Source organism: Pyxicephalus adspersus, chromosome 3 (assembly GCF_032062135.1).
Source record: "Pyxicephalus adspersus chromosome 3, UCB_Pads_2.0, whole genome shotgun sequence".
Lineage (NCBI taxonomy): Eukaryota > Metazoa > Chordata > Amphibia > Anura > Pyxicephalidae > Pyxicephalus > Pyxicephalus adspersus.
In genome coordinates this window covers 17,116,206-17,138,003 of record NC_092860.1, presented here as the reverse complement: position 1 = coordinate 17,138,003, position 21,798 = coordinate 17,116,206, and the positions used below count along the sequence as shown (strand labels likewise).

Genomic DNA, 21,798 nt, shown 5'->3' with positions numbered 1-21,798 from the left:
TTGGGACATCAGTCCTTCTTGACACCACCATGGTGCTATTTCTTTGGAACCCAAGTCCACTATGCAGGAGACAGAATGAAATCAGAAAAAGCCTCCTAACCCCACCATGATTCTCTATGTTTAATACCAAAGCCTTCTGTGCCGGGGACATCATGCACTTAGTAAGGCACCTCCGGGACCACCATACTTCTCTATTATTTGGGGTCTTTTTTGTTGGGGACATTATACACTTAATAAAGCCCCACTGACTGCACTAGGGTACTCTATCCCTGAGTATTTTGTGCAGGGGGTCTTATGCATTCAGAAAAGTCCCCTGAGGCCACCATGCCGGGGACATCATGCACTTAGTAAACCCCTCCTGACACCCCTATGGAGTTCAATGCTTAGAAACTAAGTGTTCTGTGCTGGGTACATCATGATCTCCATGCTGTGTCATCAGCCTCGTCCCCACATTGTACAGTCATTTGAGTGTTTATAAACAAGGTGGATGCCGACTGAGATAATGATGATTATTCTGCATGTTCAGCAACTTGTCAAAGCCTGATAAATGTTATGGGAATTTATTCCTGCTTATCTTGTACTCTGTGGTTACTCGGTGGCAGAGATGGATTGTATAGGGGTTGGCAATAGGAAGAAGCACGGTTTTATTCATGTTGAACAGTGCTCCATGAGTCATTAACCTGGAATAAGTAGGCATAGCAGGAGTTTTGATATCATTTGATACATTCTTGTTCTTAGTATATGGCTGGGAAAGCAGTAGAACTCTAGGAAGCCAGGCAACTATTATATTCAGAAGTAATAAAGCAGATAGTATCTGAGAAAGGTCAGCAATGGCAGCCTTTATATTTTCTCATGACAGTTTTACTTTCATAATTTCTTCTTCTTCTTCTTTGCCTTTAGGTTATATTTATCATCAGCCATAGTGATTGTGTGTATTCTGTCTTTATAGCTATTCTTCCACTTACAAAGAGAACGTTCCTTCCTGGAGCCCAGGGCCCGCTTCTATTCCGCAGAGGTGGCCAGTGCTATTGGCTACTTGCACTCTCAAAATATTGTTTACAGGTAAGATCTGTTGTGCATGTCTACAAGTATTTGTATGTATCATTGGTTATAAAAAGGCAAATACTCAGATAAAACAGATATATGAGAGATGTTTTATCTATCAAAGGATTTGTGTTTTGGTCCATATAATCCCAACTACACAGCATTTTCAGGACCATCCTGGTGACCTGACTTTTTTGTGCTGCAGATAAGTAATACAACTAGGTCTTGTCCCTCCCCCAGCTCATGAGTGGACAATAAAGGAGAAGCAGTGGAGTGATGAGGACATCCTTCTGTCACTATGCTCCCTCCTATAACCATGTTTTATGTTAGAACATGAACTCTGTTAGTTCCTTGTGCTGCTTCTGTTCTCATTACTAGTACTTAGGAGACTGCACAATGCTGATAACAAGTCAGATTCTGGTACTTACACTAGTTGCTCTGAAAATACATTATTTTACGTTATCACTGGAGTTCAGATTTAAACTAATATAAAAGTTTGTCAACTTCTGCTTCGATCTTCTTCACAATTTAAGGCCTAGGGGTAAGTTCAGATGACCAATGGAAACAGGTGTTCCTGTGTGGCTCCCAATGGTTGGCACCTTCCCAGCTGATTGGCACCCCAACTGGTGCAATGGTTCTAAGTATTAAACCTGCTTCCACCTCACCCCCCACCACTACATGCATATTTTTTAACCAATCCTACGTCTTAATTTCTTAACTTTTTGAAGCAAGATATATTCACCTAAATTATCCATATGGGTCCTTTGATCTGGTCCAAGTCTCTTGACAGTGCCAATTGGTCCCCAATGACACAATTGCCCGCAGACCCCTCATCTTGACCAATTGAGATTCAGAGAGGACCCAATTTCTAGACAGCCAATAGTGTCTATATCATGCAGCCAGTGATTTGGATACTCAAAGACAAAAGAAAAGGTAGAAAAAAGACTTGACAATTGAGCAAGATAAGACGACTTTTGGTTTTAGGTGAATAAATGGGGCAATGGCTCCCTAATTACACTGCAGTGAAACAGGACATTATATCATGATGAAAAAAACCTCCGTGGTCTATTGCAAGATGGCTGACCCTGTAGTCCGGAGGCACTCTGCAGTATGTCCCGCCCACAGCTCTGCTCAGGTAATATCTGGGTTTGCCCTGGCATTGGTGAACACAAAGTGGGTTTATATTTTTTTTTAAAGTTTTTGTGGCCAGAGTTCAGCTTTATTGGCTGCCCCGGTGTACAGATTTTCCTCATTTCTTGCCCTGGGAGTGATTTGAAATGTTCCTATCAAGGATCCATTTACTTGCATTTTACTTACTGCCAGGATTTGCTGCTTAAGTGCTTAATACTTTTATCCCACTTACTGGAAACCAACGTAAAAATGTAGATAAGGGCAATCTGCCTATAATAACGAACAATATCATTTCTGATAAATTATTGTGCATTTAAGAGAACAAACAAATCCTGATTAAATTCATAATTTAGAAAACAATGTTATTGACATAATTTGAAAGAAACATCTGAAACGTTATTAATAAAGGGAAAGTACACTGTATTTTATATATATATATATATATATATATATATATATATACACATATATCAGTGTTTTCTGCGGCCCCTTTAAGCAGGGTGCACTACCCGGCACTTTTCAGTTATCACCCGGCTGTTTTTGTTTGATTACTGAAAAGTTGGGTCACAATATAGAGACTGCCACCCACCTACATCGTCTTCTGACACAGTTTTAAAAAAATTCTGAGGAGAACACAACATACCGGTATATAATATTTAACGTATATAATATTTACTAAAAGGAGCTCTCAATGTCTTAATAAAAATTATGAAAAATACCAAAACATAAGGTTCTATGTATAAATGTTTTTTTCTCACAATTTACCCAAAATGTACACAGTGTACATTGGATTCAATTACAAAATGTGCAAATCAGCTATCACTCATAATTTTTACATTTCTGTAAATAAAATCTATGTGTGAAAAACATAGAAATGTTGGGTGAATCTAAGGTAACATTTATAAATAAGCCTCATATAGGCCCTGATTTAATAAAGCTCTCCAATGCTAGAGAGGATAACCTTTCATTAGTAAAGCTGGGCGATCCAGCAAACCTGGAATGGATTTGTTAAAAGTCATTTGCTATTTGTTAGCAAATATTTTCAGTCCTGGACCAGATATATTCCAGGTTTGCTGGATCACCCAGATTCACTGATGAAAGTGTATCTTCTCCAGCCTTGGAGAGCTTTAATAAATCAGGCCCATAGACCTGCACTGTGAGGGACAACTGTAAACTACAAAAGTAAAACCTACTTTACAGCAGAACAAGGGGAAGCAACACCTTCAACTCCCCCCTCCGATTACCCATTTTTCACATTGGATTCATTAAAAAAAAAGTATGAATCATGAGTTGATTCATCATGATATATCAATTGATGATTGATCATTGATGATTGATCATTTATGAAACGTACATTTTGGGTAAAAGTTGGCTGAAAACATTTATAAATTGCCCCATATAGACTTTCATTGGGAGATGAAGCAGTAGTAGTACAACTTTGTGTAAGTAGGAAGGAAGTAAAGCCTGCATATGTAATGTAAAAATATGACTTCACTTACATACATGGAAACAAGTTTTTTTTTAATCATAGTCACATAATGATAAGCTTAATTACATTAAACCAATATCTTTTCAATGTTAACATAAAACATTGGTCTGTACATTTCTTTTAAAGATATTTTACCCAAGCATACAATAAAAAAATGAAGTGTTTCTATGGAAAACAAAAGGTGACACTAATTGTGTTTACTTTGGTTTGGGTACACATAGAATTACACATTTATGCTTTGATTACTGTTATCAAAAAGGAGAGTGAGCCAAATACCGGCCATCATCTATCCATGACTCAGTGTTTGTCCTAAAGGCTCAATAATAGAGGAAATGGTCTGCTCAATAAATGGGTTCTTAATATGTGTTTTCTGACTTTTCTCCAGGGATCTGAAGCCTGAAAACATCCTGCTCGATAGTCAGGTAAGAAAAGAAAACAAATTGAAAATTCTGTGTTTTTGGATTGGATAACAGATATTGGGAAAGCAGGACTTCAGCCTTGGCTCCGGTGTGGCACAGTTGCACACAGTCCTGAATTGTGTTATTAGGAGAGGAGCCTTGAAGATGGGGCCCACCTAATTTCCTGGCTAGAGAACATTCGCCATTCACTTTCCTCCCCAGCCTTACTGTCCCTGGCCCATCTCTTTCATTCATAGGTTTTCAATATTTTCAATCATAAGGCTTGAAATCGCATATGGGGATTAGCTAAGGTGATCTATATGCAAACATAGTCACCTAGTCATTCAGACTGACAGCTACCATTTGGATATTTGCATAACTCCTCCCAACAGCCAATTCCCTATCTGCATTAGGTCTAAAGGCTCCTCAGGGGAGGGTGCTGTGATTTTTTTCAGGAAGTACAGCACCTTGAGGTACCCTCCCATGACCCAGAGATAATGTCATTCTTTATAAAATAGGATAGAAAATGAAAATAAAAAGTTTTATTTAACAATTTCATTTGCATGTTGATGAAAAGGGAATAAGGAAACAATAAAAGCAAAATATAAGAAAATTAGGCTTTAGGTTTAAGGAAAGATTGTTGTCTCTTAAAAAAAGGGAGGACCACAGCATTTAAAGTATTCTCAGCATTTAACACACTTCTGGCCAAATCGAATGCTCTCCATACCTATTAGCTGAGTCAAACACACCTAGAAATGTCTTAAATGCTAAAGATTCTTCAGCCACCATAGATCTTGTAAATAGTGAAAGTGAAATCACTGCCCTGAATAGCTAAGTATTATTGAACTTTTTTTGGGTGACGGTGATGCTATGAGGATTTAGCTCTCTAGTTAGAGCTCTTCCTCTGCCAAAGCTGGCATTAGAAGAAAGCTCAGAAAAAAAAAAATGATTTGTCACCCTAAATATATTTTATAAATGATTTCCTATCGTCTCTTTTATATATTGGGGTACCAATTACAAGCAATGCCCCCTCTAACTATCTGTGGTTCAATCCGCAGGCACCAGTGTCACTATTCTGTCTTGTAGTGATGTAGAGCCTGGCGGAATGAACCACAGCATGCAGAAGGGGAGTCAGAATCCATTTTTTGGAGGTGGCAAGTTTTCAAGATTTATTATGTGATTACAGCAGCTGGAGTTGTTAGCATTAATTACCTTATTTGTGGTCACCAAGTTGTACATCATTTTCTGCTTACTTTCAGGGTCATGTCGTTCTCACTGATTTTGGTCTCTGCAAAGAGGGAATGCAGCCAGAAGAGACCACTTGTACCTTCTGTGGGACTCCAGAGGTATACGGATCATCTAAATCCTATAAAAATGCTCAATCAAGATTTACAATATGACATTATTCCAACATGATTTATATAGTCATCCCTGATTTTTTTTTTAAAGATATTCTATAATGTATTTATGTAGAAATCTTCTAATGATTCACTAAAAACTAGGACAAAGGGAAAACTGTTTATCTGTTGTCCACTTTTTTGAAGGCAGAGCAACATGGATCTGCATCTATATGCTTGAACAAACTAGAGCAGGGGTGGAGAAACTTTTTGGCTCAGGGGCCACAATGGGTTCTAATATTTGGCAGGGGGGCGGGGCCAGGATCAGATGGCTGGAGCGCCGAGACAGGTGTCACTGAATGTGATGTCATGATGACATAACCCTGCCCACTTTACCATCGCAGATCTGAGCCTGTGATGGGAGAGTGGGCGGTTGTGAGATTTGTACAGGGAACATGATCCACGGCTCTGAAGTAGAGAGAGAGTTCAGCGGGCTGGATAAAAAAGCCTAACGGGCCGTATATGGCCCGGGGGCCGTAGTTTGCCCATGCCTGAGCTAGAGAAATTATTTAGTGCTGCTTTTTTGACATGGGGAACCCTTGAAATAACTTTCAGATTTTCAGGAAATCCCTCACATAATTATTATATCCATAGCTCACAGTATATTAGTGTGGTGGTCAGTGGGAAGAATGCTTCTGATATTGCTGGCCATTGGGAAGAATGTTAGCCAAAAAGCACATTGGTGTCAGTTAAACTGACCTGAAAGCCACAAACTGTTCATTGCTCAAGGTACTCCTAGCAACCTTTGGAGGAACCCTAGGGTTCCACAAAATCCTGATTGATAAACATTGATCTATACCGGGGTCACCAAACTCAGGCCTTCAGATAAGGCCTAGCCGGTAGTTTGTTCCAGCCTAATGCCCCCTGGCCGATCTGGCCTAATGCCGTCCGGCAACCTGCAGCGGAGCCAAACAGCAACAAACTACCGGAGCTCCGGAGCCACATGCAGCTCTTAATCCTCAGGGTGGTGGCTCCCTTTGCCATCATCGGGGTAAATAGGGAACATTCCCTCTCCTCTGTATGCATTTTTAGAGGAGAGGGATTTCCATTCAGGCGGCGTTCCTGGTGGGGGTGTTAGGTGCCCATTAGGGCGGGACTCGAGAAAGAGTCGGACCTAGTGTGCTCCTGCCCACCCCTGAAATGGCCTAGTGGCCAAAAAAGAGTGCTGACCTCTGATCTTTACACTTGGCCAAACTAGAGCTATTGTTGAATAAAACCAACATTTTGATCTAGGGGTTGCCCATTTAAAAAATCAAATGCAGAATAGGCAGTTTGAAAAATAGGGAAAAGTTTTCATTCATAGTTGGTATTACATACATCAATGTCACTGTTTATCCTGATTGTTTTATTCATCTAGGTTTGTAGAATGACCATATGATGCCCGAACAGAAAACAATGGTCTGCCAAAAACACAGGGTGCTGTGTACTGCAATGCCACAAACATTGGGGACTGATGCATTCTGGAAATGTGCAGTAAATGTGTTTAGTGTAATACATGTATTATTAATACACCTTTTTAAATTTTACATATTTAAAATTAATCCCCAATACTCAACTTTTCCTGGCAGCTTCCACTCCTATTGTGGAAGGTGGGCATTCTTTCTGAATTAAGTGACAGTTGTGTAATGATGTGTAATTGCTGCTCAGTGTTGGAGTACTGACAACCCAGAATGTCATACTTTAATGCACAAAAATGCAGTGCATTGTGTCACAGTGTCAATCCTTGTGATGGATCACCCAATTCACTGACTCTGTAACACCTGCAGAATAAAAAATACACATGCTGTACCATGTGGTGTTCTGTACTAATAAAAGAGGTTTATATGCATACATTCATGCCTAAGGGGCACTGCCAGCCCTTTCTTATGGCTGCACTCCCTATTACACAGCAATGTGTTGGGTATTTTTTTTACGTCTGTTACCATACAATGCATAGTGTGAATTTGCACTCTTGTCCCTTATATACTTTGATATACCTTTAGAATATTATTGTGAATGTCCATGTAGTGTCTGCAAACTAAATGACATCCAGAGAAGGTTTGCATTAACTTTACAAGTTCTCCAGTTGGGCAAGTTGGTTTGCTGGGCATGGCTAATACTACAGGTGTGAAAGTGCCCTAATGACACATTATTATCTTTCCTTTCTAGTACCTGGCCCCTGAGGTTCTGAAGAAGCAGCCTTATGATCGCACGGTGGACTGGTGGTGTTTGGGCGCCGTCTTGTACGAGATGCTCTATGGCCTGGCAAGTATCTGATCCCAGCAAAGAGAACTTGTAATAATTCTAAACACAATGACATTTGTTCCTTTTTATCCTCTTTGCATTTTCTTCTTTTTGCCTGCTATCTCTTTGCTCTGAGGACTTACACAAGAGGTAAGGACAGGTTGAGTAATCTCAGACTGGTGTTGGCAGGTCATATTTGGCTCAAATGTTATTGTTCTTGGACCATCTCCACCCTGTAATTTACACTTCGCCTATTTCTTTATACCAGTGTATTTGTGAACTCTGCACTTCAATGATCAGTTGCCCGTGTACTCTTCCTTTTACTAATTTCTCTTTGTTGCACCCTATCACAAAGTCACGAAAATCTCTGTAAGCCTCTATGTCAGCCATACTGAAGAACAAAAAGTGTCTCTGTTATGCTGACCCTACACAGGTAGACATTTTAATAAATTTAGATTTCAAAAAAATATAAATTAAAAAACAAATAAAAACTGGGGCACTCTTGTTTGATATTTAATTTGGAGATATCAGTTGAACTTTGCTCATATGCCTGCGATAAAAGTTGAGCGGGTGGAAGAAAGGTGGTTGAACAATGGCTGCATAGCTTTGTATTGGGTTACCAGTGGCGGCCTTACAAATGATATTTAAATAGATTTCTATATTGTATTTTGCACTGTGGTAATCCAGGTCAATATAAAGGCGATATTTATTATTTATCTGATGATCTAGATTCACCTCTACCCAGCGGCATACCCAGACTGGGACCCAAGGCAGATTTTTTATTTTACACCCTTCTTCCCCACCATCAAAAAGGTAATTGTATATTTGGCAACCCAGCTCCTCTAAGGAAAAATGGTCCCCATTGGATGAAAGTATGTTTAGGGCTGTCCGGCGGAGCAATGAAACACTCATGTGTCTTGGCAGAGGAGTTGAGGAGCATGGTTCCCATTGGGCCACATTATCCTCGGAACCAAGCTCTAAGCTACACAGTGCGCCATGTTGTTTAGAGCTGCAACAAAGGCCACCAGAAGCCAAGGAGTTAGTTATTTGACATTGTATGTCTCTTTTGTCATATATTACTACCTCCTGGTGTTTTTTTCTTTTTTCAGCTTAGGTCTGCTTTAAGTTTATCTAAATGGAACAAAACTTGTATATGTGGCAGCTTACCAGTCCTTAGCTGTGGTTGCTCCATTGTTTTTGTTATTGAAACTAAATTTACATTTCTAAACCTTCAATAACACAAACCATAAAATATTTTTCTTTTTATATGAACAGTTCCTGTCTGTTCTCCTGTGACTGTACTATGCTGTTCACAACTATTAATGTTACTCATTTACTTTTCCACTGACTTGCATTCACTATCTCACCCAGACTGGCTCACATCCAGCATTCTCACTTTTGTCCTTCTTTGTGTTCAGCCTCCATTTTACAGCCGGGATGTTTCCCAAATGTATGACAACATTCTCAACCAGCCTCTGCAGCTCCCAGGAGGAAAGACGACGGCGGCCTGCGACATCCTCCAGGGTCTTCTACACAAGGATCAGCACAGCAGATTGGGAGCCAAGTCTGACTTTGTACAGTATCTCCTTCCATTTCATATTTAAACATGAACTCTGTATGCCGATTGAAATACGTTGAAGGGTCAGTCAGGGCTGGGTATACTGGCACGATAGGCTTCCGTCAATAGGCAGCAGAGCTATATTCTGTATAAGGACTGAATACACATCTTTCGCCACCATCATTGGTAAAAATACCATCATCTAATATTAGGTATTTTACAGAGTTTTATGGCTTTTTAAGCCAAGAAGAAGCAGTAAAACAAAACAAATTTTCTGTATAAAAGCAGTGATCCTTGCAAAGCCTTGAGGCTTAATACAATAAACGTCTGCAGGCTTCAGTGATGGAAAGCCAGCCCAAGGGATAGTCCAGTCAAAACTTGTATTAGCTAGCAATCCTACCAAGAGGTATGAACGCTAGATCCTACCCTTGCCCCAGGCGTTCTTGGAAGGGGTGGGGCTGCAAAACACAAAAATGTTGGCATATTTATGAAATAGTGTAGAGCAGTGTAGCATCACCATTTTGGAAAAGTGTTTTGGAAGGTGACCTCTTGAAGCAGTTTTTTCTGCTTTGAGAATCTCTGGCTAATTATTCTTAAGCTGCGTACACACGTGCAATAATTATTGTTGGAAACGAACCACTAATGACCGTTCGTCAGATAATCGTTAACAAAATAAGTGCAGAACAACGTCAATGAATGAGGATGGTCGCTGGAAATTAACAACGGTCCCGGTGGATCTGATTGGGCGACGATCGTTCACTATCTATTGTGTGTACGGTTGTTCAGTGATTGTGGATGTTTCTGCAATACACTTTCTCCTTTACATGTCACTTCCTCCATCGTTCAAACGATTATATCTAGCGTGTGTACACTATTGGTGGATTATATTTGAACGATCCTATTGTTACAGCATGTACAGAGTTGTGCACAATACGACTGCTGTCTATTCTAGCAATGAATATTTTAACCCCTCAGTATCCAATACATAAAAAATGTTGGTTTTAAGCTTCTTTTCAGCAATTGCCACTGGTAACAATCATGAGTGAATGTCTCCAGTAAAAGTAGGAGCAAATAAATCTCTGTACAGACAACCTGGTCCTGTTCAATAGAGTGGGAAAGAAAAGAGGGGGAGCAGGAGGTGACCTGCTGCGTCCCCCCCATAGTAAACTATATAGGTTGGTAATGATTTGTGGTGATCCAGGATGGGCAATTATAATCAAATGTTTTGGGCAATGTAAATCTAGCATGTGTATGTTGCTTTAAGCTTAGAGAAATAGAATATCACCTCCCTACTCCCACACCATGGCATGAAAAACACAGCAGCAAACGTGGAAAGGAAGCACATTTTTGTGTTGACTTTGTAACAAAGAGCCTTTTACACAAGCAGCACACATCTGTGGTCCTGGTATGCACTAGGATATGAAGAACCTTGATACAGAGTTCTCTGGGTTGTTTATGAATCTTTTCTTGGGCACGGTTAGGACTGTGGCTTGAGTTAACAATCCACTTCTTAGGAATCATATAAACCCAAAAGAACTAATAAGGTGCAATAACAACTGCTCAGTAAGAACATGTGCCAAAGCAAAATTTAGATCAAGATTGAAATATTATGCCCCAGGCATTTTGTATGTTCTACCAGGGGGAGCTGGAAACCCAACCAACTAGTCCTTTTATGCAAGAGGTGTCCTTTTAGGCATGCCATGGTGCCACAATGCTTGATGGGCATGGTTAAAGCTAGGTGTTCCTAAAAGACATAATTCATGATATGATATGTCTTCATATCTTTAAGCATTTTTTTTCTTGGTGGCTCTTTTGTTACATGGAAAGATCTGAATGGTGCGTCCGAATAGGGAGCAAGTACCGGTAGCTATATAATGTCCACCCCATCCTTCTTGACTGCAGGCCTTTAGACTGAGCGGTAAATTCTTTCGATTTACCAACTCAACACGTCATACCATTACTGGTCCAGTGAGCAAATTAGCTTTGTCGCTGTCAAAAAAAAGTATGGTCAGTCTGTACAGAAGAGAAGGAACTTTTTCACTTACCTTTACATGGGTAATGTGTCAAACCTTTGCTCTCTCAGGAAACTCTTGAGAACCCAATGGGCATTGTGGTTTCTTTTTCCAAGAACTGGTTATAATAATAAAAAACATAAAAAAAATCATTGCATATTACCTGTATATAACAGACAGCTGTCTGTGTACAGACCTGTATTATTTTAGGAATACAATGACAACCTCAGTGTACTGTAGCAGATCTAGTATGAACAGGAAAGGATTGTTGGTGACAAAACCCAGTGTCATATCTGGGAACATTTCACATCATTCACAAGTGCTGATCTTCCGGTGTGGTAAAATAACACACCTATTATAAACATGGTATATTGTGTATTTTGTTCTAATGCAATGTGTTATTTATTCTGCAGCAAGAGATCAAGAACCATGTCTTCTTTAGTCCAATTAACTGGGATGACCTGTATCAGAAGAAGATCCCCCCTCCCTATAACCCCAATGTGGTGAGTGAATGCAATTTTGCAATATCTAATAAAACTCATTTGCAAAGGTTTGATCTTTGTACCTGTTCACACTATATTGCCCTATGGTACCACATGTACCACAATGCACTCTATGTGCAGGGTTCATTGGTGCCCTCTTTATCAGGGCTTGGTACTGTTGAACAAATATATACCAGATTGATAGAATTGGAGGGATGCAAAGAGGTCATTAGTATGTCCTGTATTATATTTAACAAAAATCTGGAGCATTTGTAAGACTAATGACCACTCTGGATCCTTTTGCTTTTTACAAGTGCAGTACACAATGAAATCAAGAATTCAAGTAAGACACGGGCATAATAAAAAAACAATAGGTGTTAAACTTTATTCTACCAAAAAAAAATAAAAAATGTTGTACAATTGCCAGTATCTGTGTCTGTTGTTTTTTACTTCACCAGCTGGTATGTCTTTTGACTTAAAACAATCATGCTGGATCGAAGTTCAGACCTTTCAGACTTTACTGACTGCATATTTGGCAAGGTAAACATTGGTTATGAACATTTTGGGTACAATGGGCAGCCTTTCCACTTGTTGGTGACATTGGCTAGGGAGACCAGTTGGTAATGTTACCAACCAATAGTACCCAGTGTAATTTAGGAAATTGCTACCAGGCAATGTTTAGCTTGCCATCTGCCTTGAAATTTGTCTGCTTAGATTTATTAGAAATTTATCTGCATGGGTTGATTGAACTTGTCCGATTCAGAGTTGCACTTGCAAACCCCTGCTCTTAGCTGCTCCCAGCTGGCCATCTTCAATATTGCACAGTCAACCACAGTTTAACATCAAATGCATTCAACCTCTGTCATACAGTTTGGAGCGGTTAAGTTTGAGGTTGAAGTTCAATGTTTTCAGGAAATTGATGGATCTTTCTCAATCCTTTAGCTTTCAACCAATTTTCAACTGCTGTGAGCAATGGTTGAAGATATTACATTTAAGTCAAATTAGGTTGCTGGCCCCATCAAGTTGCTTTCTGCAATCACAAATGAAATCCACTGTGACCCCCTGCACAAAGTGGTTCCCAACTACTGCCATTAGGTTGAAAAGGACGCGTTGGGAATGCGGTTAAGCCTGTGGCAGGTCAGCTCAGGTTGAAAAGTAAACTAAATCACCCTTGTGTACACAACTAAACCAAATTGACTAAAATGTAAGGTTACACAATTGTGGTCTCCAAAAGAACTTGAGAAATGGTTAGATTCTATATTATGCTTGTGTTTCCAAACATGTGATGCAAATGAAGATCAAAGGTATAAATCAGCTGAATAAAATAATCCAATTATAAAATTATCCAACCATTCTCATTGCAGGCTGGACCGGCTGATCTGAGACACTTCGATCCAGAATTCACACAGGAGGCCGTGCCGAGTTCCGTCAGTCGCACACCCGACCTGTCCCTCAGCAGTTCCAGTTGCTCGAATGCTTTTTACGGCTTCTCCTATGCGCAGAGTGATGATGACTATTTAAGTTGAGCTCATGGTCGAAACAGTGATTTAATAGGACAATAAAATATTTCAATTGGTGAACAAATGACAACTTCACATTCCCATCTGCGAATGAAATGAATGATAAAATCCTCAGGATTGGTTCTTTGTGTCCTGATGTCCTCATGTGTATCATTGACCCACCTCAACCTTTTAATGGACTGAGGAACGGAGGTGGCGGAAGAGAATGTATGTACGATGAAACTGTAAATGTTGATCATTTTAGTAAATACTTTATAACATGAGCCAATGGCTTTCTAGGTTGACTTCAATGTAAATAGTGAAAACAATCACATCATTTTCTTCTCTATGGTAGGTGGTTAACGTGGATAATGTCCATTGCTGGGTCTAACTTATTTTAGACTCACCAGCAGCTAAATGGAATCCTCTACAGTAGTCCTGGAGGTCCCAGAACTTGTTGGCTTCCTCATCCATAATAACGTTAATAAAAACCTGTTAGTTCATTAGTCCAAGCATTGTAAGGTTGTTGGAGTGGCCTACAATAGGCCAGCCCATGGAGTCTAAGGGGAGAAGTAACTTCTGGACATTACGCCTACTCAAGAATATTTTATTGTTTTTTTTTTTTTTTTTATGAAAACACATTTACCTACCCTCTAGTGCCATTTTACTGTCACACTTACCCCTTCCTTGCTATGGTGCAGGCATCTCTCTCCTGCGCATGCGGGCAGTTGTGACGCGTGCCTCTGTTTCTAAGCTTTATCAATTCCGTCCAATCCGCTGGCCAATCAGAAAATAGCCTCTTGATCAGCCCAGGCTATTTAGCTAGCTCACAGACCGCACTCTGTGTTCGTGCAACAAGTCTTACTAGTGCTGAGACCCTAGTGCTGTTGAGCTGGTTCCTGTACACCTGTCGCTTAATTCAGTGTTTCCTCTGTCCAGCTCCTGTGTTAAGACCTCCTTGTCCAGTCTGTTGGTTCCCAGCCAACTTCTCTGTGCTGTTCCAGTGTTCCTGTCTGTCTGTGGATATCCCTGAGTCACCTGAGCCTCCTGTTGCTTCCAGTGTCTCCTGTGTTCCCTGTGCCCGCAGTGGCCCCTGTGTCACTAGTGTCTGTCTCCTGGATCCCTGGCAATTTACCACTGGCGTGTGACCTCACCTCTCTTGCTTGCTGCCTGCCTCGACCCCGGCTTTCCTCGACTAACCTTCTGCTTTGTGATTTGGTACCATGTTTTGCCCACCTTGGTGTGCCCAAAGACCGCAACCTGGCAGTAACTAATGGCGCAACATCCTCACCATCAGAGGCTCTAGAGAAGATCTGGTTACTGCATAGACTCTGCGCCTTGGCCCTTCCCAGGGCTCACACCACCTGCGTGCAAGCTGTAGCGCCCCCTAGTGGTCCTGTCTCTCCATGCGTGACATTTACCAGATCCATATATTCTCCATGGTGTCTTATGTCATTGAAAATTACTGAAGCTGAAATCTAGGCATATAAAGGACACATAATAATGCAACTCAGTAAATGTATTTCATATCCTATAAATAACACCTTATCAGAATTAGATTTGCATGTCATGGAACCTAAAGAGAAAGGATCGCTCCTCTAGATAATATAAACATCACAATAAAGCTTTCATTTGCTCAATAGTGGTAAACAGGGAAGCATTCATGAATTGGGGTTAGAGCAGGGCCTCTCAGGGTCATGGGCCAGCTGGGGGTTTGCTATGGCACTGCACATTATGCGATGTATTATTTCATTTATTGTTCACCAACAATTCTAACCTGTATATTCTTGTTCTGTTCTACTCTGAATACTCCTATAATTCAATGAAATAAATATTTGTCACATGAACAAAATCACTGCTCACAAGTTCTTTTCAGTTATCTATTATATATACAGTAGGTGTTCAAACAAACCTGAAACAGATTTACTATTAGTTTACCGATGTTATCAATCCTGGATGAGGTCCATTCTAGGTCCTCCCATGATAATCTATCTTCACCAGTCTTGGAGAGCTTTAATAAATCAGCCTAAATGTATTTTGATGGCGTGTTCCATTGATCGGGCTGAGAAACGAATACAGAATGAACAGAGAGTATTAGTTTAGTTTAAAAAAAGTTCACTATAAAGAATGATTTCCACTTATGAAAATGGCTTTTATGCACTACAGCATCTTCCTATATTCTCCACTTTCCTTTTTATATTCCTATATTTATGGTGTTACCATATGTCATTGATGAGAACAAGGTTAACATGACTGGTGTTCAGTTATTTGAAGGTATATAGAAAGAAAATATTTCATATTTATATAATACATAATATTTGCAAAAAAATTCTCAGCATTCTGCAGTATTTTTTACATGCCCACACAACCACTTTGACAGATGCCATATAATTCCCATAAGAGCTTAATGTTAGTAGAAAAGTAGATGTATTGTAAAATCTGGAATGCATTTTAGAATTTGGAACTGTATGAGACTCATATTTTAGGAAAGACGTTATGTTCATAAAAGTGTGTACTAAGTTTGGTAAATGTAAACTATACTTTATTGTTTTCAGCATGCATGTAGAAATAATAAAGGCTATATTCAGCTGAGGACCAAATTTTAATTTTTTAGATTAGTACAGAGTGGAGAGGTTTAGGCTGATCTCATTACATACCAGAGTCTGGCTGACACCCATCACCTGTAAATGAAAAGAGAGGAAATCTACCTAAACATGAAAAAATATTCTGACCCTTTATAACCCTATCAAAGATCCTAGCTGTGTCTCCATTGGTTGAACTTCTCTGCCTTTATCAGTATTCTCCCCAGAATTGTTTTTAACCTTGGTGGGAAGGAGCTGTAGGTAGGTAGCAGCCCCTGTATTGTGGCCCAACTTTTCAGTAACCACCCAAAAACAGCCGGATGGTTACTGAAAATGCTGGGTGGTGCACCCAGCTAAAAGGGGCCGGGGAGAACCTTGCTTTATGTTCAGTCAGACAGATGGGACGTAAGGAGTGATTTCCCTAACAGGGACACAGGAAACTCACTTCATTATGAAATTGCATTGGTAACATAATCATGTTTTCTAATGATGTATTTTAGAAACCACAACGAGAAGAATGCAGCACCTTGATTTTTATGTTCTATATGCAAGGCATTCAAATTGTAGCCCTGTTGGCTGTGGTTTCTCCCTTAGAAATAATTACTTGCCAATCCTAAAAGATGTATATTGAAGAAAAAATTCCATAGAGGAAAAAAAGGTATGCTTTAAGGCAGTTAGAGGGTGTTTACTTCATCTGTGAAGTAAACCTGGACAAAGTGGTTGCCAACTACTGCCATTAGGTTGAAAAGGACCGGTTGGGAATGTGGTTGAGCTTGTGGCAGACCACTGTGGTCACCCTCGGGTTGAAAAGTAAACTAAATCACCCTTGTGTACATAACTAAACCAAACTGACTAAAATGTAAGCTGTGTACTTCATTTAGAAACATGTACTAGACAAAGTTCACCTGCCATGTTGGTAAAATAATCCATAACCCACCCATAACTAGAGTTTGTAGGAATACAACAGGACAGTCTCGATATCTGACGTGTTTCAACATAATAGCTTCCTCAGGGGAGACAGAGACTGGCAGGGGCTGCACAGGGTCCACAGGGTTCATGAGAATATAAGACATTATAGGAAATCAGATTATGTTCTTAAAAATCTGCAAGGTAAGATAGGTGCCAGATAAATGTTCCATCTAATCCAAAGGTGCTAATAGAGGGGCAGCAAGAGTTAAAGAGGACAGGTAAAGGTTTCTTCCAATTCAGAACTGCTGCTAGCAGGTATTTGCATGAATTGAGTATTCCTTATCACAATGATATCATCAGTGTCCTGAACACAACCTAAATAGTGTGTGGAGCTATAGGGATCCAGCAGTCCTATCCCCTACAAGATGGGGCGCATACAAGACCAATCACCCTTACAGGAATATTTATTACAGAAAGCTCCTGGACAAAATGTCATGTTGGAATCCTTTACAGATCTGGAAGAAATACACAAATGCATAAAGATCCAAAGGTCTCTTGGATTTAAACACTTTTTGCATATCCCAAAGTTCATCTTTAATACCTTTTCTTGGAGCAAGAAATCTGGATGGGTAAATACAACAAAAACCATTGTTCTGATCCAGTTCTGTGTAATAAAAAATACAAATACATAAATCTCATATAAACTTACACTGTCATAACAATCCCATCTGGGTTAAGGCCAGTTAAAGGCTTGGTAGAGAGTGGTTCAGTTGGATGCCAATGACTGTACATGCCCTACTACTGTACTATGATCATCGTCTCATCTGTGTCGTTTTTTTACAACTATATTGGCTTAACAATACATGCATTAAAAAAAGTCATTTTTGTCACAATTACAGTAATTGATTCTTACTAGGGAATGTTTGAAGGAATGTCAGATTCACTGTCACTATAAATAGACCCCTTTTTTATTCTGCATAGAATACAAGGAATAGCAATGAAAATGGGATTTGATTAATAAAACATTTTTCATGTACTAGCCAGAAAGTAAAAAGAGTGATAATGTCCCTGAAAGCAACAACCAGAAAAATAAAATCATGCTTATTCAAATCTGCAACCTATACTGTAATAAATTTCGAAGTGTGTGTTAAAATACTAATAAATAAAAATGTATATATGGGTTACAAATATTCAGTGAAACTGTTGGAGCCAGTTAGTGGTGTATAGACTATAAGTGGGCGCAATTCATTTTGATAGTAAAATATTTTTGTTTTTTTTATTACTAATTGAGAAAGGATGCATATGCTGTTTTTGTGTGTGTATCTATATATATATATATATATATATATATATATATATTAAACATATAAAATTAGAAGCCCAGCCCAGAATAGGGGCCCTGTCCAGAAGAGGAATATATAAATATTATTATTATTACATCAGGGGTGTTAAATTTAGGCCTACAGCATCCTTTTTTTGGCCCCCAAAGAAATTCTAAATATGAATTGCAGCTGGCCTACCGCTGCATTCGAAAAGCGCCTCTACTACAATTCCTGGCATTGCGTGTTTAGACTGGCGGCCTCTCTGCCTATAGCTGCGTACACACTTCCAATTTTTATCGTTCAAAATGAACGACGAACGAACGACGAACGATCGATTGGGCAAAAATCGTTCGTAAAAAAAGTAACCAACGACGCCGACGAACGAGGAAAGTCGTTGGAAACGAACGACCGGACCGGCGGATCGGATTGGACGACGATCGTTGACCATCGTTCGTGTGTGCGATCGTTCGTTGATCGTCCATGTTCAGAGCATGCGTGACGAACGAACGTTCGTTCACTTCCTGTCGTGCACGTCACTCCCTGTATCACTCAAACGATCGTATCTATTGTGTGTACAATATCTACGAACGATCGTGTCGTTATCTGTATGTGCAGGATCGGTGCTATACGATCGTTTGCAGATATCGTGCAGGATCGTTCGTCGTTCGTTTAACAACGATAATAATTGGAAGTGTGTACGTAGCTTATGAGTGGCCCCGCATTGCACTGTTTTATAGACGCAGGGAATTGTAGATCCTGTAAAATAAATATTCAAAATTTAACATTCATCTAAACATTTTAGACTATGAGACCAGATTAGACTAGACTATATGTCAATAAAGTCCAGCTCGAAAGGTTTTCTGTCCTATGAAAACTCAATTATTAGAAACTAGCTGAAGCTAGAAAACTCTGAACCTGACAGTGACAAGGAAGTAGTTGAGAAGACTGACATCACATGAGATGTTGGAATCCAGGACCTTGCAGCTACAAAGGTGCAGTATAAACATCTAAATCTGATCAAGCAAACCAAAACAATGTCTGATTTTTATTAATATTAATAACAATTATAATAATTGGTGGCCTGAATATTGGATCTGATAGTTATGATAAGTGTCTCCTAAAGACCACAACTGGTCAGTGTTAAAACCAAGTAAATTCAAACCTTAATATAATTGGCTCTGTTCTGATTCTTAAGAAATAAATGCAGAAGCTTGATTTCTAGGAGTGCTACTAAATGTTATCTGGCCACCACTGAGGAGTTGGAGAGTAGGACAGGGCAGATGGAAGGAGAAGATTGGTGAAGCAGCTGAAGGCACAATGGGGTGATTGGAGAACATTGGGCACATAGGAGGGCAGCAGGAGGAACATTATGATTGATGTGTATTGGGTTAGACAGGAAGGAGAGGAGCCAAGGGAACGTGGTTGGACATTAATGGACATTAACATTAGGAGAGGCAGGAGGTGATTTATCCAGTGTAACTTATTGGTGGAGAAACTAGTTTGCATTTATTGCTATGGGGTAGGGTGATTGATTGGAGAACCATTTGTGTTATTTTCCTGCAAATTGTTTACAAAAACCACATGGTTTCCCCATATGTTCCTTTGGCACAATACACAGTACGATGAGGAAATTCTGAATTAGAAAAGTAGCCTGAGGTCTGATATTTAATACCTGCTTTTTTGTAAGTTTAGCACACACCAGTAGCGCATGATGATTTGATCCAGGATTCCTCCAGGGGTTCCTTTAGCAATTTGCAATTTGTGCCTCTCAGGTCTGTTTAAGTGACACCAATGATCTTTTTGCCTATCTGTAAGGGTGACATTCTTTCCACTTAACAGCAGTTTAAGATAAATTTTCCCACTAGTATACTGTGAGCTGATATAGTAATTATAGTGGGGGTTACCTGAAAGTTATTTCAAGGTGATCTCAAAGAGGTTGACTACACTGGTCTAATCTGATCATTTTTCTGACTGGTAATCAGTTTGAAGACCTGAAACATTGTACACATGTGTACAATATTCTACCCTTCCGATCATTTCTCTCAAATATAAAATGATTGGAATTCTTAACAGATTTGATCTGATTCTTCATATATATAATTTGATTAGTTTCGGTATATATCAACCTTTCTGAACCTTTTTAACATAAGAGAACCTTTGAAATAAGTTTCAGATCTCAGGGACCCCTTGGATAATTACTATATATATAATAACTACTATATACTATAATATCTACAGCTCACAGTACATTAGCGTGATGGCCTGTGGGAGGAAAGTCTCTTAAATTGCTGATCACTGGGAGGAATGTCTGATGGCCAGAAAGATCATTGATGTCAATGGTAATTGGTAATTGACCTGAGGGGTCCAAAATGATCACTGTTCAAGGGCCCCTAGTAACCTCTGGTGGGACCTTAGGATTCCATGAAACTGTGCTTGAGAAACAACTGCTATATATCAACACCTCCAATCTTTTCATGTCCATTTGGAAACTAAAAAAACTGCTGTGGAGTTAGTCCACTGTGGATTTCACTTCTGATTAACGTCCTATTCTGTCATTTTATCATATGTGACATAACTGGTGAAAATTGCCTCTTGTGCACTAGGCCTTACAAGTAGTGCGCTTGTGTCACGCAGTGTTAACCTCTCTGGCGGTATGATTATTTTGTATTTTTAAATGTCAACTTGGTACATTTGACATTTAAAAATTTTTTTTGTTTTAAATCACACGCCGCCTACACACATACCCGGCCAGCATCTGCATCCCCTAGCCTCGCGTCTCCAACATTCACACATTGGGATACAAGGCCAGGGGACGCAGATGCCGGCCGGGCATCAACAAGTCAACACAGATGCCGGACACAGGACCAGGTAAGTCCTGAATTCCCCCCAAGTGTGACTCAGGGTTACCACTTTCTGTAAAGTATGTCACCCTGAGCCACATTCGGGATTACTGCCAGGGGGGTTAACAAAAACAAAAAGCCACCAGAAGTCAAGGGGGTAAGGTTCTTTTGACTTTGCATGGCTCTTCTGCAAAAATGTCCTGGTGACTTTTTGTTTTTCTTTAGTTCTGTTTTAATAAATAACTCACTCAACACCCTGGTATGCTTCAAGTCCCTGAACTCTGCAGGTTAGCAGAGTTAGCATTCTTGCCTTTGCAGCGCTGGGTCCCAGGTTCAAATCTCAGCCAGGACTCTATCTGCATGGAGTTTGCAGGCTCTCCCTGTGTTTGCATGGGTTTCCTCCGAGTATTCTGGTTTCCTCCCACATTCCAAAAACATGCAGTTAGGTTAATTGGCTTCCCCCAAAATTGACCTTAGACTGTGGTAAAGACATTTATGGTAGGACATTAGATTGACTATGACTAGGACATTAGATTGACTATGGTAGGACATTAGATTGTGAGTTCCTTTGAGGGACAGCTAGTCACATGACTATGGACTTTGTGCAGCGCTGTGTATTATGTATGCGCTATATAAATACTGTGTAATAATAATAATAGTCAGGCTAATGCCAACTAAATGTCTGCCCATGTGCGGTGCATCACCGTGTAGCCATCCATGTGGCGATATTTAACCCTAGCTAGCCTTGGCTGCAAATGTTCTACCAAGCCTAGCTCTGCTGATTGATTTCCACCAGAGGTGCAAAATGTACCACTGCATGAGGGCCCCAGACCCTCCTCAACCAAGAAGGGGGTCCCCACAGCAGGCATAGTGTAATGGTGGTGGGGAGCCAATTTAGTCCTGCACTGCTGG

General features: G+C 39.9%; 1 protein-coding gene across 1 annotated transcript in view; it reads left to right on the top strand.

Annotated features, from left to right (window-relative positions):
- SGK2 (serum/glucocorticoid regulated kinase 2) overlaps nt 1–15,085 on the top strand; it is a 29,413-nt gene extending 14,328 nt beyond the window's left edge. Inside the window, exons 6-12 of the mRNA XM_072403724.1 lie at nt 950–1,062; nt 4,050–4,086; nt 5,322–5,408; nt 7,608–7,703; nt 9,101–9,256; nt 11,666–11,755; nt 13,099–15,085. Coding sequence (XP_072259825.1) covers nt 950–1,062; nt 4,050–4,086; nt 5,322–5,408; nt 7,608–7,703; nt 9,101–9,256; nt 11,666–11,755; nt 13,099–13,260 — 741 coding nt within the window. The 3' untranslated portion in view covers nt 13,261–15,085. The remainder of the gene's footprint in view (nt 1–949; nt 1,063–4,049; nt 4,087–5,321; nt 5,409–7,607; nt 7,704–9,100; nt 9,257–11,665; nt 11,756–13,098) is intronic.
- The last annotated feature ends 6,713 nt before the right edge of the window (nt 15,086–21,798 follow it).